General features: G+C 34.8%; 2 protein-coding genes across 2 annotated transcripts; both read left to right on the forward strand.

The window, feature by feature from the left end:
* Positions 1 to 939: 939 nt before the first annotated feature.
* On the forward strand, positions 940 to 1890 carry LOC127231391 (olfactory receptor 150). The gene has a single exon (XM_051196920.1). It carries the CDS (start codon positions 940 to 942, stop codon positions 1888 to 1890), a length of 951 nt encoding a protein of 316 aa, XP_051052877.1.
* Positions 1891 to 10466: 8576 nt separating this feature from the next.
* LOC127231336 (olfactory receptor 150) lies at positions 10467 to 11441 on the forward strand. The gene has a single exon (XM_051196880.1). It carries the CDS (start codon positions 10506 to 10508, stop codon positions 11439 to 11441), a length of 936 nt encoding a protein of 311 aa, XP_051052837.1. The 5' UTR covers positions 10467 to 10505.
* Positions 11442 to 21626: the final 10185 nt, after the last annotated feature.

Raw genomic sequence — 21626 nt, forward strand, 5'->3', positions numbered from 1 at the left:
AAGTCAATTTTATTTTATCTTGTTAACATTTCTTCTCATTTTTCCATGTCCTTTATATATTTGTAGGGGTTTTATAATCATTGCATACCAGAAAAAAACTTGAGTTTTTTTATAAGAATTTATTTGTGCTTGCATGTCAGTTTAGGAATCATTGCTATTTTCACAACATTGAATGTTTTGATTCATGAGCATGGGTTATCCTTGAATGTCCTTCCATTTATGCAAAGCTTTATTTTTTTCAACCATGCTTATACCTGTAGGTAAAACAATTTTTATTTTTTAAGTAATTTATTCCTGTTTTATTGAGAATCATGAATTAAATTTATAATTCTTTCCCAGATATTTTTTCAATTTTGCATATAATATCAACTCATTACATGTAAAAGTGGTTTTATTACTTACTGACCATCCAATTAAGATGACATTTTTGTTTTCATTTTCTTGCTTGGTTGCCATAAGTTGACCCTCTATTACATTATAAAATACAGGTGCATAGTGTACAAGTTATATTGTTTACTACTTATGGAAATTCTTGCAGCAATTGACATTAAATGTATAAACTGACTGTGTGTGTGTTTGGGTATTACTGTGATGGTAACATAGAAAAGCACTTTTTCTGTACATAGACTGGGAGAATTACAAAATAGGCTTGCAAAATTCTTAGAAAACTCCATTAAAACCGTTGGATCTCTCTTTGGTTGTTGGTGGAATGGTTACTAATGGATTCTCATAATGTCAATCATGAATAGTGATAGGTATTTCTTCTACTTACCTACTTCCAAATATTATATTTTTGAAAGTTGAATGCCCAGACTGATAAGTAGTAGCCATCAAACTTGGAGATCGTGCTTGAACTCAGTTTCTCATCTCATTATGTGATAGGACCGGAATTACCTACTTAACCTTTTTTTCCTTTCCTACAGAGAATTTCCAGAGGAAATGATAGCCAGAAACCACTCCACAGTAACCGAGTTTATCCTTGCTGGATTAACAGATGCACCAGAACTGCAGCTTTCCCTTTTCTTGCTCTTCCTTGGGATCTATGCAGTAACAATGCTGGGGAACCTGGCTATGATCACTCTGATCCTGCTCAGCTCCCACCTGCACACCCCCATGTACTTCTTCCTCAGCAGTCTGTCCTTCATTGACCTCTGCCATTCCACTGTCGTTACCCCCAAAATGCTGGTGAACTTTGTGACAGTGAAGAATGTCATCTCCTACCCTGAATGCATGACTCAACTCTATTTTTTTCTGGTTTTTGTTATATCAGAGTGTCACATGTTGGCAGCAATGGCATATGACCGTTATGTGGCCATCTGTAACCCATTGCTTTACAATGCTATGATGTCATATCAAGTTTGTTCCTGGATGATAATTGGGGTATATAGCATGGGTTTGATTGGTGCCACAGCTCATACAGTCTGCATGCTAAGAGTGCATTTCTGTAAGGCTGACATAATAAACCATTACTTCTGTGATCTTTTTCCATTACTGGAGCTCTCATGCTCCAGCACTTTTATCAATGAAGTAGTAGTTCTGTGTTTCAGTGCTTTTAATATCCTTTTCCCTACACTGACTATCCTGAGCTCTTATATCTTCATCATTGCCAGCATCCTCCGAATTAAATCTTCTGAAGGCAGGTCCAAAGCCTTCAGCACTTGCAGCTCACACATAGCAGCTGTTGCTGTCTTCTTTGGGTCTGCTGCATTTATGTACCTGCAGCCATCATCAGTCAGCTCCATGGACCAAGGGAAAGTGTCCTCTGTCTTTTATACTATTGTAGTTCCCATGCTGAATCCTATGATCTACAGCCTGAGAAATAAGGATGTTAAACTTGCTCTAAAGAAGTTGTACGAAAAAAGGTTTCTCATGAAATTTTTATTTAGTTAACATATTTTTCCTTCATTTTACATACAGACCAAGGTTTCCCCTCCCTCTTCTCCTCTAGTTCTCTCTGCCTCCCTGACTGCCATCTATAATCCACCCCATCCACCCACTCCTCCTGTCTCCATTAATAAAGGGGCAGGTTTCCCATGGGCTTGAATTCAGCATACATTTTTTTTTTTCTTTCTCAAAATGTTGTGAGTTTTTTTTTTTCCCTTTCTAGAATAGCTTTGTGATTCTTGTAAGCTAGGTATTTTCTTTTTATTTTGTGTCCTATTGTAGATGACAGGCCATTGTTACTTTCTGATGTCTTTTGGATTTAAATCCTGGAAACAATCTGTGTTAAGCAAGCAAGAATATGTGTATATGCTTATATTTAGGAACCTTCTGTAGTAGAAGGTTTACACACGTTTAGTTCACAAAATCTTTGGTGTCCTTTGCCCATATTCTCTCGTTTTCCCTGTGCTCCTCTCTCCCAACCCATTTAAGCTGTTCTAGTCCACTACTCTGCTTTCTTCATTTATATCATCATCAAATTCTTTCCTCCCTGCCTTGAAGGATTCCTCCTATTATTCTTGTCTCTAAAACTCACAATTCTAGAACTGCCTTTCCTATTCATGAACATGTGCACAGTTAAGCATACTAATTAGGTATTTGTAGGTGTCACTGGACATCAGGCAGTGTGTTTAACCATGTGATTTGAGGGAGGATATATGATTATTATCTTCCTGTTAATAAAAAGGCCCCAGAAGAAATGTGAAGTTCTCATGATATCACATCAAAAGGCATATCATATCAAAAGTGCAACCCACTCTTAAGGATTTATTTTCTTGGAATTTTTGAATATTATAAATTTGTCTCTTAATGCTATATACTTGTTTAATCACTTCTTTAAATCACTGAGGACTATAGATGAATGATTCTATTTTCATTTATATTCTACTTTAAACTGCATTTTATTTTTATTTATATATTTATTTATTTTGCTTAACTTGTTTAGATGTGGGGATGCCCCTTTCATATACTCCCAGAAATCTAACATTACATTGTTTTCTAGTGGTAAACATTCTCTAATTTTCTTTCCCAGAAATAATATTAACCATTTCTCCTATCAGCTCTTGATACATTTGTTGAGTAACAGTATTATAAACATGTTACACACTTGGAAACTGGGTGTGCTCATAGCTACTTTCATGCCATTGATCCTAATTCTCTAAACACACTAGTATAAACACAAGTAGTCATATGTGTATACTAAGCCCTTATAGCGATAAATATATAATTACCTAACTACAATACACATAGATGTGTCTGTTGTAAGCTAAAAGTCAGTAATATAATGCATTTTACTCTGGATTATTTCCAGATGGTTTAGATTGGAAGTTTCCATTGCTTATCTGTAACTTCCACATAAAATGAAAAGAAGCCACCATTGTCCATTCCCTTTAATTTTACTGATCCATTCCTCCTCTTTGCTTATAGTGGTCCTAGAATCTTCCATCTATAACCTTTTGAAAAATCATTCCATTAAAAATATATTAAATGAAACAGATGCAATATTTATTTTGTCCATATTCCTGCAATCTCTACTCATTGCCAAAGTCGCTAAGGTCAACATGATCATCCCCATCCATGAAACAATGTATTGCCCCTGAAATAATAAGGGAACATATAAGAAACAGCTTTTGATAATGATTACAAATCATTGTTGTTTGCTCAAACATTAAATAGATGTAGTCTAATGTAGAAGGCACCCTATAACATCATTAGACCTCAGTTTCTAGCCCCAAATGCAATGACTGATACTATTTTCACACACAGAAAATTATACTCAAGGGGAACAAAAAGAAAGTATCAAACAAAGCATCATATAGGAAATATTAATTGATTTTTCCCTCAGCATCTCTTTCCCAGTGGGAAAAAAAATCCTTGAGGATTTTCCTTCTACAAACTTTTATGACAACTTTTATATACCAAATGTCTGTGAAAACAGTGTCATTTTGGTAAGTGCCTTAGGAAGATACAAGAGACTCATGGCATTGGATTTATAATAGAAACGCAAACTACTAACAACATAGGATTTATGATCTGAGCCCACAAATAAAAATGTGTCAGATTTTATTTTTAATTACTCATACCAATTATGTGAAGAGGTGCTTCATTTAAGAAAACTCAGTGTAGAATTCATATGTTACTGGGATGGAAGTCTCCAAGTAGGAAGGTGAGCAACTAAAATTAATTTGTTCTGTAATCTCTTAACTTCAGAATGTTAGACAACCACCATGAACTCTACATCAGACATTACAGAAATTTTCAAATGCTATCCAACAATACCACTCATGTTTTTGGAACAAAGCTTTCTCTCAGGCATTTTTCATGCTTGTATGGAATTTTATTTTATACAATGGATTTCAGTGGCTATAGCTATTTCCTCTGAGATGACATACAAAAAACTAACCCCAGAAACTCTTATTTTTTTACTAAAAATCATATAGGTAAGTTACTTTCAAACAATTCTTCAGTTTTTATAAATAACATCAGTGTATAAACCCTGCCATAAACTATAAAACTTATATAGTAAATAATTTGCCAATGTCTACTCATGACTTCCCATTACTTTCCTCATTTGTATTCATTCTCTTAATCAATAATTTTAAAATTCAGTATGCTTTGATGTTTATAAATCTAAAATTAATATTGTATAAATATACATTACTTCTTTTTATCCTTCTAAACTACATTACTCTTGAAAATCCTTCATTGGCCCCATTCTTGACTAAACACCATAGCAGCTGTATTCCTGTATCACTGCTCACTCATTATATGCATTCCATAAACTACCTTTCTCTCTCCTTATAGATTATAACATTTTAATGAGCACAGACTTTATACCTATAAAATATTTTCTGCTTATTATTATCAAACTTTTGCAAGTCCCCATTCACAGCCAAACAATATTGCTTGGTAATATCATTATAGATGTATTTATTACAATTTTGTAACAAATTCTATATGGTATGTAAATTTGTATAGATATTCTGTGTGAAAATTAAAATATAAGATCTTGGGAAGTAATTAGTCAAGATTATTTAGTCTCTGAGTAGTCTTACATACTATACTAAGTTTACATAGCTATAGATTATTATTTTTCATTTTCATATATGATGCATAATTATCACTTATACAAAATAAATTCAGAAGGTTTAGCAAAAACCATCAAGATACCTTAGGTACCATGGATTGTGGACTGAGAACAAATAAGAACAAAGAAAGATGAAGTACATAGTTTTAGATGCAGTGACTAAACAATTTTGTATGCTAGCCTAAACCTTTATTTTTTAATCTATCAAATAATAATAATGAAACCAAAGTTCTAGATGCACTTTACCAGGCTCACAAGGGCTCTAAGCCATCACTATATTCCTTTTAGTTTCAAAAACTTTGAGTGACACTGGAGGATACTATGTTAAGTGAAATAAGGCAGTCACAAAAAAAAAAAAAAGATAACTAACTGGTTCTATTTATATATGGTAACTATAATGGTCAAATCCATAAAATAGATAATATGATAATGATTGCCAAAGAACAGAAGCTGAAAGAGAATATGTTGACTTGTTCAGTGGTTATAAATCCTTAGTAATGACAGATGAATTGAGCTATAAAATGCTGTGTATAATACCTATATTTAACATATGGTATTATGCACTAAAAGCTAAAGGAAAAATTTCCTCTTACATTTTGGTACTGCTTATAGGAATTCATCTCCAAAATTAATTAAAAAAAGGCTAATATGTATGTGTGCACAATATACATATATATATATATATATAGTTGATGTATATGCATATAAAGTATATATAGATAGATATAATATATATTACAACAACTAATGGAAAAAGATGCTACAATTGGAAAGAGAGCAAGGAGGGTTATATTGGGGGTTTAGAAGGAGGAATGAGAAAGAGGAAATAATGTATGTATAATTATAATCTCAATTAATAAAAGAAATAATTAAAAATAAATAAATTCACTGAGTTTTACAAAAAGATGCTGTACCTGGGCAGTGGTAGCACACACATTTAACCCCAGCACTAGGAAGGCAGAAGCAGGTGGATCTCTGTGAGTTTGAGATCAGCCTGGTATACAAGAGCTAGTTCCAGGTCAGCCTTCAAAACCACAGAGAAACCCTGTCTTGAAAAAAAAAAAAAAAAAAAAAAAAAAAAAAGATGTTGTAACAACTGACAAAGCCGTGTCTTGTGTCTTCAATGGATGCAGATCTAGGGAATTATGGTAGTTCAAGACTCTGTTGCCCTGAAAAACATGAATGGGTTCCAGATGTTGAATGTTGATTATGGTAATTTATTGTTTATAATCTAATAAAGCTTTCATTGAGATTAGAATGCAAATTTACCCACAGCCATAGAAGCTGGACAGTGTGGCACACATCTTTAATCCCAAGACTCAGGAGACAGAGGCAACTGTATCTCTGTGAGTTCAAAGCCACCCAGGACTACATAAGAGTGAATCAGTCTAAAGGGGAAATAGATATCACTAGGGAGGTATATATGATATGAGCAGGCATTTGATATTCTGGAAATTAATCTCCAGTCACATTGAGGACAGGATATCCCAGCTTTGGTAGCGGTAAGAGTTCTCTCATGACTTAGCTGCTTTGCTTTTCTGATCTTCAGCTTGAACCCCAACATCTGTCTCTTGGTTTATGTTATTTATGTTACAATTTAGCCAGATTTATATTCACGCTGCAAGAATGTGGATTTGCTTAAGTATAAATCTTCACTTTTAGAATAAGAAAGTATTTATTTGTTTTAAACTTTGCAGGGTCATCCAGTTAGGAAACTTTGTATTTTAAAAGACACTTTTAAAGTGTCAAACATTTTTTTTAAGACTGGGAGACTTATGGTATTTTTGCATTATAATATTAAGCTGAGACTGTGGGGCCAAAGAAAGGTTTAACAATGGCATATTTTCTTTGATTTGGAAGTGAAGTGCTTAGTTAATTTTTTTTTTGTTATCAATTGGACACAATCTAGAGTTACCTGGAAAGAAAGCTCAATTGAAGTAACACCTTGGAAAAATTGACCTATCATAAGGTATGAAAGACAAGATATGACAAGGATAGAGAATTAATGTGTGAAGATTTAGCACACCTTGGAGAGCACCACCCCTGGAGTTATATAAGAAAGTTAGTTGAGCATTAATCAGTAAGCAAGCCAATATACAGCATTCTTCATGTTTTTGCTTTAGTTACTGCTTATGTTTCTGCACTTATTTCCCTCAATGGTAGATTATGACCTATAAATATGAGTTGAAATAAACTCTTTCTACCTAAAATTGCTATTGATCAGAGTATTTATCACAGAAGAGCAAACTAGAACAGATAGTGAACTCACTTTCATGACAATATTAATTGATGAACCTGTTACTTTTGTCTTTCAAAGTTCCCACATCTCAACAATTTTAATTGATGAGTAAATTTCCAATTTTATGGAGTACAGGTTTTTGAAGTATGACCTAATGATTCCCTAGATTTCTCCAATGTCTGTTGTTTTGTCTCCTTTTTTGTTTCTGATTTTGTTGATCTGGATATTTTGTCTCTGCCATTTAGTTAGTTTGGATAATGGTTTGTCTATTTTGCTGATTTTCTCAAAGCACCAACTCCTTGTTCCATTGATTCTGTGTATTGTTCTCACTTTTTTATTGATTTTGAACTTCATGTTGATTATTTCTTGCCTTCTACTCCTCTTTGGTGTATTTGATTCTTCTTGTTCTAGATCTTTCAGGTGTGTTGTTATGTCACTAGTATGAGATCTTTCCAAGTTTTTTATGTAGGCATTTAGTACCATGAACCTTCCTATTAGGATGACTTTCATTGTGTACCCACAAATTTGGGTGTGTGTGCATTCAGTTTCATTGAATTCTAGGAAGACTTTAGCTTCTTTATTTCTTTCTTGCCCCAGTGGTAATTAAGTAGAGTTATTCCTTTCCCATGAGTTTGTAGGCTTTCTGTACTTTTTGTTGTTGAAATCCAGCTTTAATCCATGGTAGAAATTTCAAACACTTGTAATCTGGGAGTTATGAAACAAGTGTATTAACATTGAAACTCATTATCTTTACTTTTACTTCATTTTTAAGATTATAATATATCAATTTTTAATTTTTATAATTATAATACATTTATATGTCATAAATATGTATTTTATAATTATAATACTTATGTATTTTGTAATTATATATTTTATACTTATAATTTTATGTTATAATTATATGATTTTATAATAAAATTATACAATCATACCAATTGGTGTGTTCTTCCCTGAAGAAAACAAGGTCTCCCACTTTCAGCATTCTCATAATAACCCTTTGCATAGTGTCAAAGGCTCATAAGCCTTCCTCCATCCACATCAGCATGTCTATTTCTGTTTTCCTTGTTGAGGCAGTCATCCTTATCTTTAATAGTGATAACTAGGAGACTTGCTAAAATAAACAAAACAACTTTCATAGAAACTAGTATACTCTCATTTCTGAGTGTGATTTTTAAGTTAATAAAACCAATTTCTAGATATTCTTAAGCTTTCATAGAAAAGTTTATAATTGATCCATAATGAGGATGATTTTTCTCTGTAGGAGGTAACCAGCAGGAGAGTTAGAAGAAAACAAGTTTGGGCAGTAAGACCTTCCATCTAGTGGTGATTGTTAAGCAATGCTACTCCAGATACTTTTGTGTGACTTTTTGTGTCAGTATGTTTTTAATGTGTATAGATTTGTCTCAAGTACTGAAAGTCCTTGGATTGTCGATATATCTTTGGTTTACATTTTGAAGGTTTCTAAAACTGGTTTCTGAAACTTTTGTGCCATTTTATAACCTCACCGGTAATATGATGTTGTAATTCTTTCCATCCCTGTGAGCACTTACCATTTTATCTTATCCCCGCCAATCAATGTGAAATTTTGTCTCTCAGTGGTTTTTATTAAAATATTCTTGGTACACATACTTTCAGGTGTTTATTGGGGATTTGTCTATCTCCACTAAAAGGATCATTCTTCAAATCATCTGCCTTTTATGACTAAGTTATTTATTCTCTTAGTCAGTCAGATATAAAAGTCCTTTTCCTATCAATAGTTCTCCCTAAGATATATTATTTGAGGTGTGTTTACCATTTAGTGTGCTAATTTTCATCTGTCTATGACATCATTTAAGACACAGATTATTATATGTCCATTAATTTATTTGTTTACATACTTACTTATTATTGTACCTTTGATTGTGACAACTTATCCAAGAAACTTACCAATTTCATGGGCATGAATTCTAGTATTGTAGTTTTTTCAAATGTTATTATTTTTAGATAAAATACTTATATATAGTATCCATTTTCATTAACTTTTTCATATGAAGAGGTGCATTTTAATTATTTAAAATGTAATGGAAACTATTGCCCATGTATTGGAAAACCATTGTTCCTATACTGAAGTATTATTAAATATATAATTTCAATAATTTGCAGACTTATTTGCAAATTGCCAATTTCCTTTTATTTCATGCCATATTTGTATTATGAGCATATTACAAGCATATTTTCAATTGAGGAGCTTGATACTTCCAATTTTATTCTCCGCCTTCAGGTTTGTTCTGATTATTCCCAGATGTCTGTATATTGTGGAGAACTAATGATCAGTATGTCATTATTGGCAATAAAAATATGTTGGATTTTCAATAGGATAACACCAAACTTTCAGACTAGTTTGGAAAGTATTGCCATTTCACAATGTTAAATCTTGTGATTCATGGAGATGGTATGTCTCTTCATGAATGTAATGATTTATTCCTTTGACAATGTTAATTCCAAGTTCAACACCTTATACATCTTTATTTTATTCCTACATGATTTAATATTTTCCATGATATTTTAAATGGATTTTTATGGCTGCATGATGGCATTTTAAATAAATTACAGGGTTTTTTCATAAAGATTTTATGGAATTTTATATATACAAAATTAATTCATATACACATAAAGAAAGTTTTATTATTGACTTTCAAATTCAATGTTTTTTGTTTTGTGTTCTTACCTGACTGCCTTAACATTTAGGATAATGTTAGTTAAAGAGAGAATTTAACTTATAGTATCCATTACCTTATGGGGAAAAAAAACCTTTAGATTACCATCATTAAGTATAGGATGGATTGCGTATGTGTGCCTGGTGGTCTTTTGTCTTTGTGTGGATGTTGCTCTTATTGTAAAAGTAAAATGTTTTGTTCTGTAGAGTGACTAGGAGAACTACAAATAAGTCATGGGAGGTCCTTAGCAGACTCTGCTGAATACAGCAGATCTCTCCTTGGTTGTCCATGGACTGAGTACTGGCATTTTCATAGCTCTTGTTTGTCAGGGGCAGGTGTATCTTACATTTAATTACAAGTGTCATGTGTTGGAAAGGCTAAAGTCTTAGAGAGCTAACATATTAAGAGTTGCTGTCATAAAATTGAAGATGCCTGGCAAAAGGAAGGCTTGAAATTCTGTTTCACAGCTCAGTAAGTGGTAAAATTATGGATACATCTCTCATTTTTTGCATCTCTTTCTACATAGAACTTCCAGAAGAAAATGTTACAAGGAAATCTTTCCAGAGTGACTGAATTCATTATTGCTGGGTTAACAGAAAATCCAGAGTTCCAGCTGCCCCTCTTCATCCTCTTTCTAGGAATCTATGTGGTCACAGTGGTGGGAAATCTGGGTATGATCACCCTGATACAATTCAGTTCTCACTTGCACACACCCATGTATGTCTTTCTCAGCAGTCTGTCCTTCATTGACCTCTGCCATTCCACTGTCATTACCCCAAAAATGCTGATGAACTTTGTGACACAGAAGAACATCATCTCCTACCCTGAATGCATGACTCAGCTCTACTGTTTCCTTGTTTTTGCTATTGCAGAGTGTCACATGTTGGCTGCAATGGCATATGACCGCTATGTTGCAGTCTGTAACCCACTGGTTTATAATGCTATGATGTCCTATCAAGTCTGTTCCTGGATGATATTTGGGGTGTATGGTCTGGCTTTTATTGGTGCCACCGTTCACACAGTCTGCATGTTAAGAGTTCATTTCTGTAAGGTTGATATAATAAACCATTACTTCTGTGATCTTTTTCCACTCTTGGAGCTCTCTTGTTCTGATACTTTTATTAATGAAATAGTAGTTCTGTGTTTCAGTGTTTTTAACATCTTTGTTCCAACTCTGACTATCCTAAGCTCTTATGTTTTCATCATTGTTAGCATCCTTCGGATGAAATCCACTGAGGGCAGGTCAAAAGCCTTCAGCACCTGCAGCTCCCACATCTCAGCTGTTGCTCTCTTCTTTGGTTCCCTTGCATTCATGTACCTGCAGCCACCATCAGTCAGCTCTATGGACCAAGGGAAAGTGTCATCTGTATTTTATACAATTGTTGTGCCCATGATGAACCCCTTGATCTATAGTGTGAGGAATAAAGATGTCAAAGTTGCTCTAAATAAGTTCCTTGAAAGAAAATTTTTCTTATGAAAAGACTATTTTTTATTTGCCAAAATTCATGTTTGTTGGGTTTTCAAAGACTTTAAAGACTCACTTATTGCCATATGTGAGATTATGCTGGCACTGTTTATTTTTAAGTTTGCCAGGGGCAGGATTGGTTTTCACCAATAGGACATATGAAAGACAACATCTTTCTGCAATACAGAAAAACAATCTATTCATCATAACATGTATCACACTAAGCAGCTTATCAAACTCTATAAAGCCTTCTTGTGTATGATTATGTTTTATGTATGTATAACAGTGCTCATTGTATTCATGGCATATTTATCTTATAGTAGATAATAAATATATTTGACCAGCATCCTTGATTGTATCAATAATCTATGTGTTGGCCTTTTTAATGAAATATATTCCTAAAGATTTCAGATATTGTGATCTCCAAAAAATAATTTTATCAAAAAAAAAACAAAATATGCAAAATGTGATGCGTAAGTTTTGCTAAGTGCACATGAGTGAATTAAAGATCATTAGTGATAATATATTACTACCACTCAAAAAATTAAAATGGATGAAACTCATATCACTAAACAAGATTGCACACATTGTGCACAAACCCTCCAAAGCAGAATAGAAGTAAAAACAAGAATCCTTATGTTGGTATATGTAACATGAATAAATAAATAACCCAAAGACTGATATTGGGGTTCAAACTTCATATTGAATATTAGAAAAGTAAAGCAGCAGGCCACTAACTCTTACCTCAAACTCGGTCTGAAAGGGCTGATCCACATGCTCTTTACCAAGTCTCAAAATGCTGCCTCTCCTCAGTGTGGCTAGAGAATCCTAAGACTTTAATGTCTTCCTATACTCCTTGATACTAAGCCTTCCTATCTTCAGTGTGGCTAGATAATCAATGACTCCTACTCCAGTGTGGCTGGAAAATGAATGCATCTTAGTGAACACTAAAGACCCTGCTTCTATCTTTTATATCTCTCTAGTGCTGGGATTAAGGACATGTGATCTGTTACTCTTTTAGACTGGATTCAATCTCATTTATCTATCCCTGGGTATCTTGAACTCAGAGAAATCTATATACATCTTAATCCTGATTCCTAGTATTAAAGGTGTGTACCACTACCTTCTAGTTTCTGGCTGTTGGGATTAAAGGTGCATGTCTGGCTTCTATGGCTTGTGACTGACTTTGCTTTCTGAATTCTCAGGCAAGCTTTAATAAAACATGAGTCACCACAGGTACATGTTTTCTAATATTTGTAGACAAATCTGCAGCAATAATTGACAATGGCAGATTAAAAAATGTATTGTTTTAATATTGCACATACATGGAATATTCATATCGGGAAAACAAAACTTGTAAAAATTGTTTTCTAACTAATGTAATGTAGCCTTGATATATAAAAAGAAGTGTCTATTCTCAAAAGAAAGCTGATTTAGGGATAGAAAATGAGAGATTTCTTAATTAGGAAAGGTGATAGTTCATAAAACAATGTGAACATTCAATATAAACTAACTTATAAGACTAACAAATGCTTTTCATTTGATCAGATATAACTTGACAAAAAGGGGAACTCCCCAGAGATAGGGTTTAGGCAAGGTGTGGTGATATATTATCTATGATTTGGTAAAGCTTGCCTGAGGATTCAGAAAGCAAAGTTAGTCACAAGCCATACAAACCAGGCATACACTTTAATTCCAGCAGCCAGAAGCTAGGATGTGATGGTACACATCTTTAATCCTGCGACTAGGGATTATGAGGTACATGGATCTGTGTGAGTCCAAGGCTACCAGATCTACACAAGATTGATCCGTTCCTAAAGAGGAACAGTTCACACAAAGATGATCTCAGCACCTGGGATCATGCACCTTTAACCCCAACATTAGTGAGGTATATAAGGCAGTAGCAAGGCCTCAGTATCAGGCATTCATTCTCCAGCAACATTGAGGATAGGAAGGCATTCAGTCTCAGAATTCTACAGACACACTAGGGCAAGGCAGCAGGATCAGCCCATTCAGCCTAAGGTAGCAGTAAGAGCTAGTGGCTCACTACTTTGCTTTTCTAATCTTCAGCTTGAAATTTGAACCCCAATATCTGTCTCTGGGTCATTTATTTTTTGTGTTACAACAGGGTTTTTGTTTATTTGTTTTTGCTTTTTTTTCTTTGTTTTGCCTTTTCAGAAGAATGAAGGCATCCAACTAAGGAATCTGAAGACCACTGGATAAATGAGATATTGGAAGAAGAAAGACAAATCATCAAGAAAAAATTTCCTAATTAACTCTTGTTAATTGGTCTAATGGAATAGCACACTTCCAGCAGGATAGAATTTCACAAATCTTTTCAAATGTTTACTTATGCTGTTCTTTACAAATATGTAAAACAAATAGACTCTTTGTGGTCCCAGTTTGATTACAAATGAAAGCTGCCTTTTGAGTTGAAACATGACTCTCTTCTTCTCTCAATCCATGCATTTTGTTAAAGGGAAATACTGAATCACTCTCTCATGTCAGAAGAGCCACCTAGTATGGGACAGAAGAAAACAAAATCTATGAGACAAATCAATTGCATTTAACTTCATCATTCTTTGCTTTCCATTTGCTTCTTTAATACTTTTCTTAAGGTATAACTATTATCTCAAAATTCATAAAATTATTATAGACCTATATATAAACTTTCTGTCATGATACTAATGGTCATAAAGGGTAGAAACTAATTCTAGAAATAAGTTTCATCTAGCTACCTGTATATAATTTCAGGCTTGAGCCTGAAGCAGCTAACTAGGAACTAAATTTGTGTACCCCAGATTAATAGATTTTGGTCCTTTAACCTCTTGGAGATCTGCTGCATATGATATTTAAAATAGTTTAAGTTTTCTGCAGTGAACCATGATAATTCCTAGCAGTGACCCTTGAGGCTTCTAAGAAGATAGAGGGACCCTTCAAGGACAGATCCACCTAGATTATGATACTGTCACTAAGCTGGCAAAAACCAACACAAGATCTACTTTATACTACAAATGGCCCTGGACAGCTTCAAAGTGGTCAGCTAAGATAGTTTAGCATCAAGGTCTACTCCAGCCAGGACTTCAAATAAGCCCTTAATTTCCCCATCAGAGCAAGCTTGAACAACAGCTATTTCTTTTTTTTTTTAATTTTTTTAAATTTATTTTATATAACAAAGTCCATTTAAATGAAAACAAACATTTATAGACAATATTTGGGAATTTGGGCGTTGTTCTTTCCAAACTACTTCCTGCTGGTAAGGGGCGCTGTCATGGGGAATTCGAAGAAGATTCAGAAATCCTGGCTGTAGTCTAAAAGGCTGCTTTGTCCAGCTACAACAGCTATTTCTTCCAGGACTTGACCATTATCTCAATTTTCTCAGTGTCCCCTAAAGATGATATCAGCCTGAGACAACAGGAAGTAATTTTAAGCACACAATGCCCACATTTCCAAAAGGTAGAGTGGGTGAGTTTTAGTTGTTTGGTGGATTATGGATGTTTGTGATTGCTTACAGGGATTAGTTGCAAGCTGTTTTTGGTTAGGCTAAGGAATGGAATTAAGCAAAGGAGGTTAGATTTGGAGAATCTCATTCTGAAAAGAAAATAGTGGGATATAGGAATGATAAGTTAAAAGGACAGATTATTGAATCTGCTTTTAAACTAAAAAACAACTACTAATCTCAAATATTTTACATTTGTATGAATTTTTATATACTGATACAAATTTAAGTTTATTTTTGTTATAACATACTGTATATATATTTCTATTTTTTGTTTAAGATATTGTATCTATGCAGAACCTTTTAAAATATACTGTGAAGTTCAGTCCTTTAAATCTATTATTATAAATTATTTAGGATAATTAATAAATGCAGATTAGTAGTTAATCATTTATAACAAACTTTCAGGCATGTTAGGTATGTTTTCAAGGTCAGAGATAGATTTTAGATAGATATCTTCAAACACTTCTGAGATCTAAGAATATGGCAGTGAAGATGTTTTAATATTATACGGTTTTTCATGATAGTGAGGTTTGTCTGATCTTCACAGCATCATTCTACTTCAGAGATGATGAGCATTGAAGAACCTCCACATATAGTTTTTTTTTCCTATATGGCAAAACTAACCATTGGTCAATAAACTGTTCTTGCCTTGACTGATGACTGTATTCTGTCCAAATTGGACAAGCAGGAACCAAAAGACGACAGCTGGTGAAATTTGTTAAGAAAAGGTAAAACAGTCCTTCAAAAGTTGTGCTTTACAGAAAAGTCTGTCAGATATTTTAGGCCTGTAGGCCAAAATTGAATGTCCCAATGTTGCAGAAGAACCTTGGGTGACTGTCCAGGCAGCTATAAGTCTCTGTCATTTCTATAGTTTGGGAAGTTGTTTGCTCTGTGTTTCCTGTTTACTCAGATAATATTTTATCCACCTTAGGTCTCTGATGGGACTGTAGTCTAGATATTTATACTGCTTTCTTTGTCTCTGCATTAAGAAAATTGCAAGAGAGATGTAAAGTCTACAAGGTTGAGAGATATAAAGGCTTAAGGTTTTAATCTAAGAAAATGTTTTAAGGTCTAAAAATGTAATACAAGTTATGATAGAAAGTGATTTAGCTATAAAACTTTAGAATCATCAAGATATGATAGATACTAGAGTAACTTCTCTGAATCTCCCCCCCCCAAATGGATTGGACATTATAAATGTAATTCTTACCTGATGATGGTTTTTACTGTATATAATATTACCATGTTAGAGTAAAAGTTTCCTTTTTATTTAGATAAAATTGGGGAAATGTTGTGGGATATTTAGTTGCACTGTGGCACTCTGAGACTGCTAATAAAGCTAACCTTGAACTAGGGAGAAGAGTCAATGACTACCTGACCAGAATTAGTCATAAACATTTTGGAAGACATGGGATACAATAGAGAGGTTCAACTGGCCATTCTTCTGCTTTCTTGGTCTATCATGTTTTTACCCCAATATATGACTCCAAAACTTTTATTGATAATAGAACATTTTAGCACACCAGAGACCACTGGACACACCAGGCCCACATATACCTGGAGGGACAAGTGAGTGTCTGAGATCCCAGCTGGAGAGGCCCTGCCCCTCTCCCATTCACTGCACCCCCAGTAACCAAGCAGCAGCACCCTGTTGCACCAACCGTCCCCTCTGCACCAGTGACAAACTGAGCCAAAGGCCCAAACTGCACCCAGAGGAAGAGACCCCCAACTGCACCTAGAGGAAGAGTGGCCACCAAAGGTAAAGGCCCCATCTGTACCAATTGGAGGAAGAGAAGGGAGACAGCAGTATAAGAACATATTCAACAACACAAAGAACAATATGGTGCCACCAGAAACTAGTGGCCATACAGCAGCAAAATCTGAACAGCCCAACACAGAAAAAGCAGAAGGAAATGACTATGAGAATGATAGAGGCCCTTAAAGAAGAAATAAAATACTTCCATTAAAGAAAGGGAGAAAAAGACAAAAAATTGGAGAAACCAATAAATCCCTCAAAGAAGGCTAAGAAATCTGGGGGGGGGGGGGGACAAGCAAATAAGCATGTGACTTGAAAATTGAGATAGAGGCAAACAAGCAGGTGAAGGAAACAGTTCAAGACTTGAAAATTGAAATAGAAGCAATAAAAACAATACAGACCAGGGGATTCTGGAAATGTAAAATCTTGGTAAATGAACAGGAATGACAGATGTAAGCATAACCAACAAAGTACAACAGATGGAAAAGGAAATCTCAGGAGCTGCAGATACAACACAGGAAATAGATTCAGCATTAAAAGAAAATGTTAAATACAAAAAAAAAAAAACAAAAAACAAAATCATAGAAGAAATCTTTCCCAAACTAAAGAAAGATATACCTATGAAGGTATAAGAAGCTTACCGGATACCAAAAGACTGAACCACAAATAAATCCCCTTGCAATTTAAATATCAAAACACTAAACATACATAATAAAGAAAGAATATTAAGAGCAACAATGGAAAAGGGCCAAGTAACATATAAAGGCAGACCTATCAGAATTATACTTGACTTCTCAAAGGAAACTCTGAAAGATCCTGGACAGACATGCTGCAGACCCTAAGACACCAAAGATTCCAGCCCATATTATTATACCCAGCAAAGCTTTCAAGCACCATAGATGGAAAAAACAATACATTCCATGAGGAACCCAGATTAAATAATACTTATCCATAAATCCAGCCTTACAGAAACTACTAGAAGGAAAACTCCAACCCATGAAAGTCAGATGCAACCATAAAAACACAAGTAATAGATAACCTCACACAAACAAACATCAAAGAAGAGAAACATGCAAACACCACCAACAATGACAACAAAACTAAACAATAAGAGAAATTACAAATCACTGGTCATTAATGTCTCTTAATATTAATGAACTCAATTCATCTATAGATAGACACAGTTCAACAGAATGGGTAGGAAAAAGTACACATCCTTCTGCTGCATACAAGAAGCACACCTCGGCCCTTCCCAGAGATCTGCCTATCTCTGCGGATCCACTCTGAGTTCCTGCCGACAAGATCCTTGACCCCCAAATCAGGGCCTCTGCTAAAGAAAGAGGCCTCAGCGGGAGAGTCCCAGTTTCCTGTGATATCCAAGTAACCTGCAAAACCTTCCCAAGTTTCAGATCAGACTTTGTCCTCTTCTGCCAGCCATTGACTAAAGCCATTGGCTAATGGCATCTTCTACTGGATCCTCAGCCCTGACCCCATCCCAGGGTCCCTGTCTGTGGAGAAACCTCCTAGAGAGCTTGGACCACACAGAGCTACAGATATTGAATCTCTGACGAAAATAAGCCCATTGGGAAGTACCATACAGAGAAGGGGAGACCCCACCAACACCTCCTGGAAGAAGCTATGGGAAGACAGCAATACAAGAAAACACCTAACAACAGAAAGGCAAACATGACACCACCAGAATCTAGGGAATCTACACCAACTAGAACGGAACACAACAACAAACTAGAGGAAGTAGAAGGGAATGACATAAAAATTACCATCATAAAAAATGATAGAAGTCCTCAAAGAAGTTGTAAAAAAAATCCCTTAAAGAAATGGAAGAAAAAACAAATAAAAAAGTGGAAGAAATGAACAAATTCCTTAAGGAAAATACAAAAAGCCAAGAAAAAGCAATTAAGCAGGTGAAGGAAACAGTTCAAGACTTGAAAACTGAAATAGAGAAAATAAAGACAACATAAACCGAACGAATGCTGGAAATAGAAAAACGAGGCAAAAAATCAGAAACTACAGTCAAAAGCATAACCAACAGAATTCAAGAGATGGAAGAGAGAATCTCAGGCTCAGAAGATAAACTAGAAGAAATAGATTCATCGACCAAAGAAAATCATAAATCCAACAAATCCTTAACACAAAACATCCAGGAAATGTGGGACACCATGAAAAGGCCAGCCTAAGAAAAATAGGCATAGAGGAAGGTGAGGAAGCCTAGCTCAAAGGTCCCGAAAATATATTCAATAAAATAATCGAAGAAAACTTTCCAAATCTGAAGAAGGACATGCCCATGAAAGTACAAGAAGCATACCGAACCCCAAATAGGCTGGACCAAAGAAAAAAGACCCCTCGACATATAATAATCAAAACACCTAGCATACAGAATAAAGAAATAATATTAAGAGCAGTGAAGGAAAAAGGATAGGTAACATAGAAAGGTAGACCTATCAAAATTACACCTGACTTCTCCATGGAAACCCTCAAGGCCAGAAGATCCTGGATAGATGTACTAAAAGTATTAAGAGAACACGGATGCCAGCCTAGGCTACTATATCCAGCAAAACTCTCAATCACGATAGATGGAGAGAACAAGATATTTAATGACAAAACCAGATTTTCACAATACATTTCTACAAATCCAGCCCTACAGAAAGTATTGGAAGGAAAACTCAAACCCAAGGAAGGTAATTATGCCCACAAAAATGTAGGCAACAGATAATCCAACTACAACAGAAACCAAGGGTAAAGCAGAACTCACAATACCACTGCCAACAACAAACATAAATCAAACAAACATCAACAATCAAAGGTCCTTACTCACCCTCAACATTAATGGTCTTAACTCACCTATAAAAAGACACAGGCTAACAGAATGGATACAAGACAGAATCCATTCTTCTCCTGCATAAGAAACACATCTAAGCTTCAAAGATAGACATTACCTCAGGATAAAGGGTTGGGGAAAGATTTTCCAATCAAATGGAACCAAGAAACAAGCAGGCATAGCTATTCTAAATTCTAACATGTTAGACTTCAAACCAAAGTTAATCAATAGAGATGAAGACAGTCATTTCATATTCAGCCCAGGAGATCTCCATCACCACAAAGTCTCAGTTCTGAACATCTATGCCCCTAATACAAAGTCACCCACATTCGTAAAAGAAACACTACTAAAACTCAAAGCTCATATAAAACCTCACATACTTATAGTGGGAGACTTCAATACACCACTCTCAACACTAGACAGGACCACAAATCAGAAACTCAACAAAGAAACAAAAGAACTAACAGAAGTTATGTGTCAATTGCGGTTAACAGACATCTATAGAACATTCCATCCAAAGACAAAAGAATAGACCTTCTTCTCTGCTCCACATTGAAACTTCTCTAAAATCGACCACATACTAGGTGGCATAATAAACCTCAACAGATACAAGAGAATAGGAATAGTCCCTGTATCTTATCGGACCACCATGCTTTAAAATTGGAATTCAACAACAACACAAATAGCAGAAAACCTGCAAACTCATGGAAACTGCACAATGTACAATTGCACTACTCCTGGGTCAAAGAAGAAGTAAAGAAAAAAATTAAGGACTTTCTAATATTCAACAAGAATGAGAACACAACATACCTGAACTTATGGGACACCTTGAAAGCAGTGCTACAAGGAAAGTTCATTGCAGTAAGTGCCCATATGAAGAAAACAGAGGATAGTCACATAAGAGAATTAACAGCACAACTGAAAGCCTTAGAACAGAGAGAAGCAAATTCACCCCGTAGGAGTAGACACCAGAAATTAATCAACTTGAGGGCTGAAATCAACAAAATAGAAACCAGGAAAACAATACAAAAAATCAATGAAACGAAGAGTTGGTTTTTTGGGAAAATCAACAAGATAGACAAAACTTTATCCAAATTAACGAAAAAGCAGAGAGAACATGCAAATTAACACAATCAGAAACAAAAAGGGAACATAATGACAGACACAGAGGAAATCCAGGCAATTTTCAGGTCATACTTTGAAAATCTGTATTCCACAAAAATTGAAAATTCAAAGAAAATGAACAAATTTGTGGATAACTATTATTTACCAAAATTAAATCAAGAACAGACAAACAACTTAAAAAGACCTATAACCCGCAATGAAATAGAAGCAATCATGGAAATCCTTCCAACCAAAAAGTCCAGGGCCAGATGGATTCAATGCAGAATTCTACCAGACATTCAAGGAAGAACTAATACCACTACTCCTCAAACTGTTCCACAAGATAAAAACAGAAGGTTCATTGCCAAACTCTTTTTATGAGGCCACAATAACCTTGGTACCCAAGCCTCACAAAGACACAAATAAGAAAGAAAACTACAGACCAATATCCCTGATGAACATTGATGCAAAAATACTCAATAAAATACTGGCAAACCAAATTCAAGAATGCACCAGAGAAATTATCCACCATGACCAAGTAGGCTTCATACCTGGATTGCCGGGAAGGTTTAACATATGAAAATCTATCAACGTGATCCACCACGTAAACAAACTGAAAAAGAAAAACATTATGATTATCTCCCTAGATGCTGAAAAAGCCTTCGACAAAATTTAACACCCTTTCATGATAAAGGTCTTGGAGAGGTCAGGGATAACAGGAACATACCTACACATAATAAGAGCAATATACAGCAAACCAACTGCCAACATCAAACTGAATGGAGAGAAACTTAAGCCAATTCCTCTAAAATCAGGAACAAGACAAGGCTGTCCTCCCTCTCCATATTTCTTAAATATCATACTAGAAGTTCTAGCTAATGCTATAAGAAAACAAAAGGAGATCAAGGGGATCCAAATCGGAAAGGAAGAAGTCAAACTGTCTCTATTTGCAGATGATATGATAGTTTACATAAGCGACCCAATAAACTCTACCAGGGA

Source organism: Phodopus roborovskii, unplaced genomic scaffold (assembly GCF_943737965.1).
Source record: "Phodopus roborovskii unplaced genomic scaffold, PHOROB, whole genome shotgun sequence".
Taxonomy (NCBI): domain Eukaryota; kingdom Metazoa; phylum Chordata; class Mammalia; order Rodentia; family Cricetidae; genus Phodopus; species Phodopus roborovskii.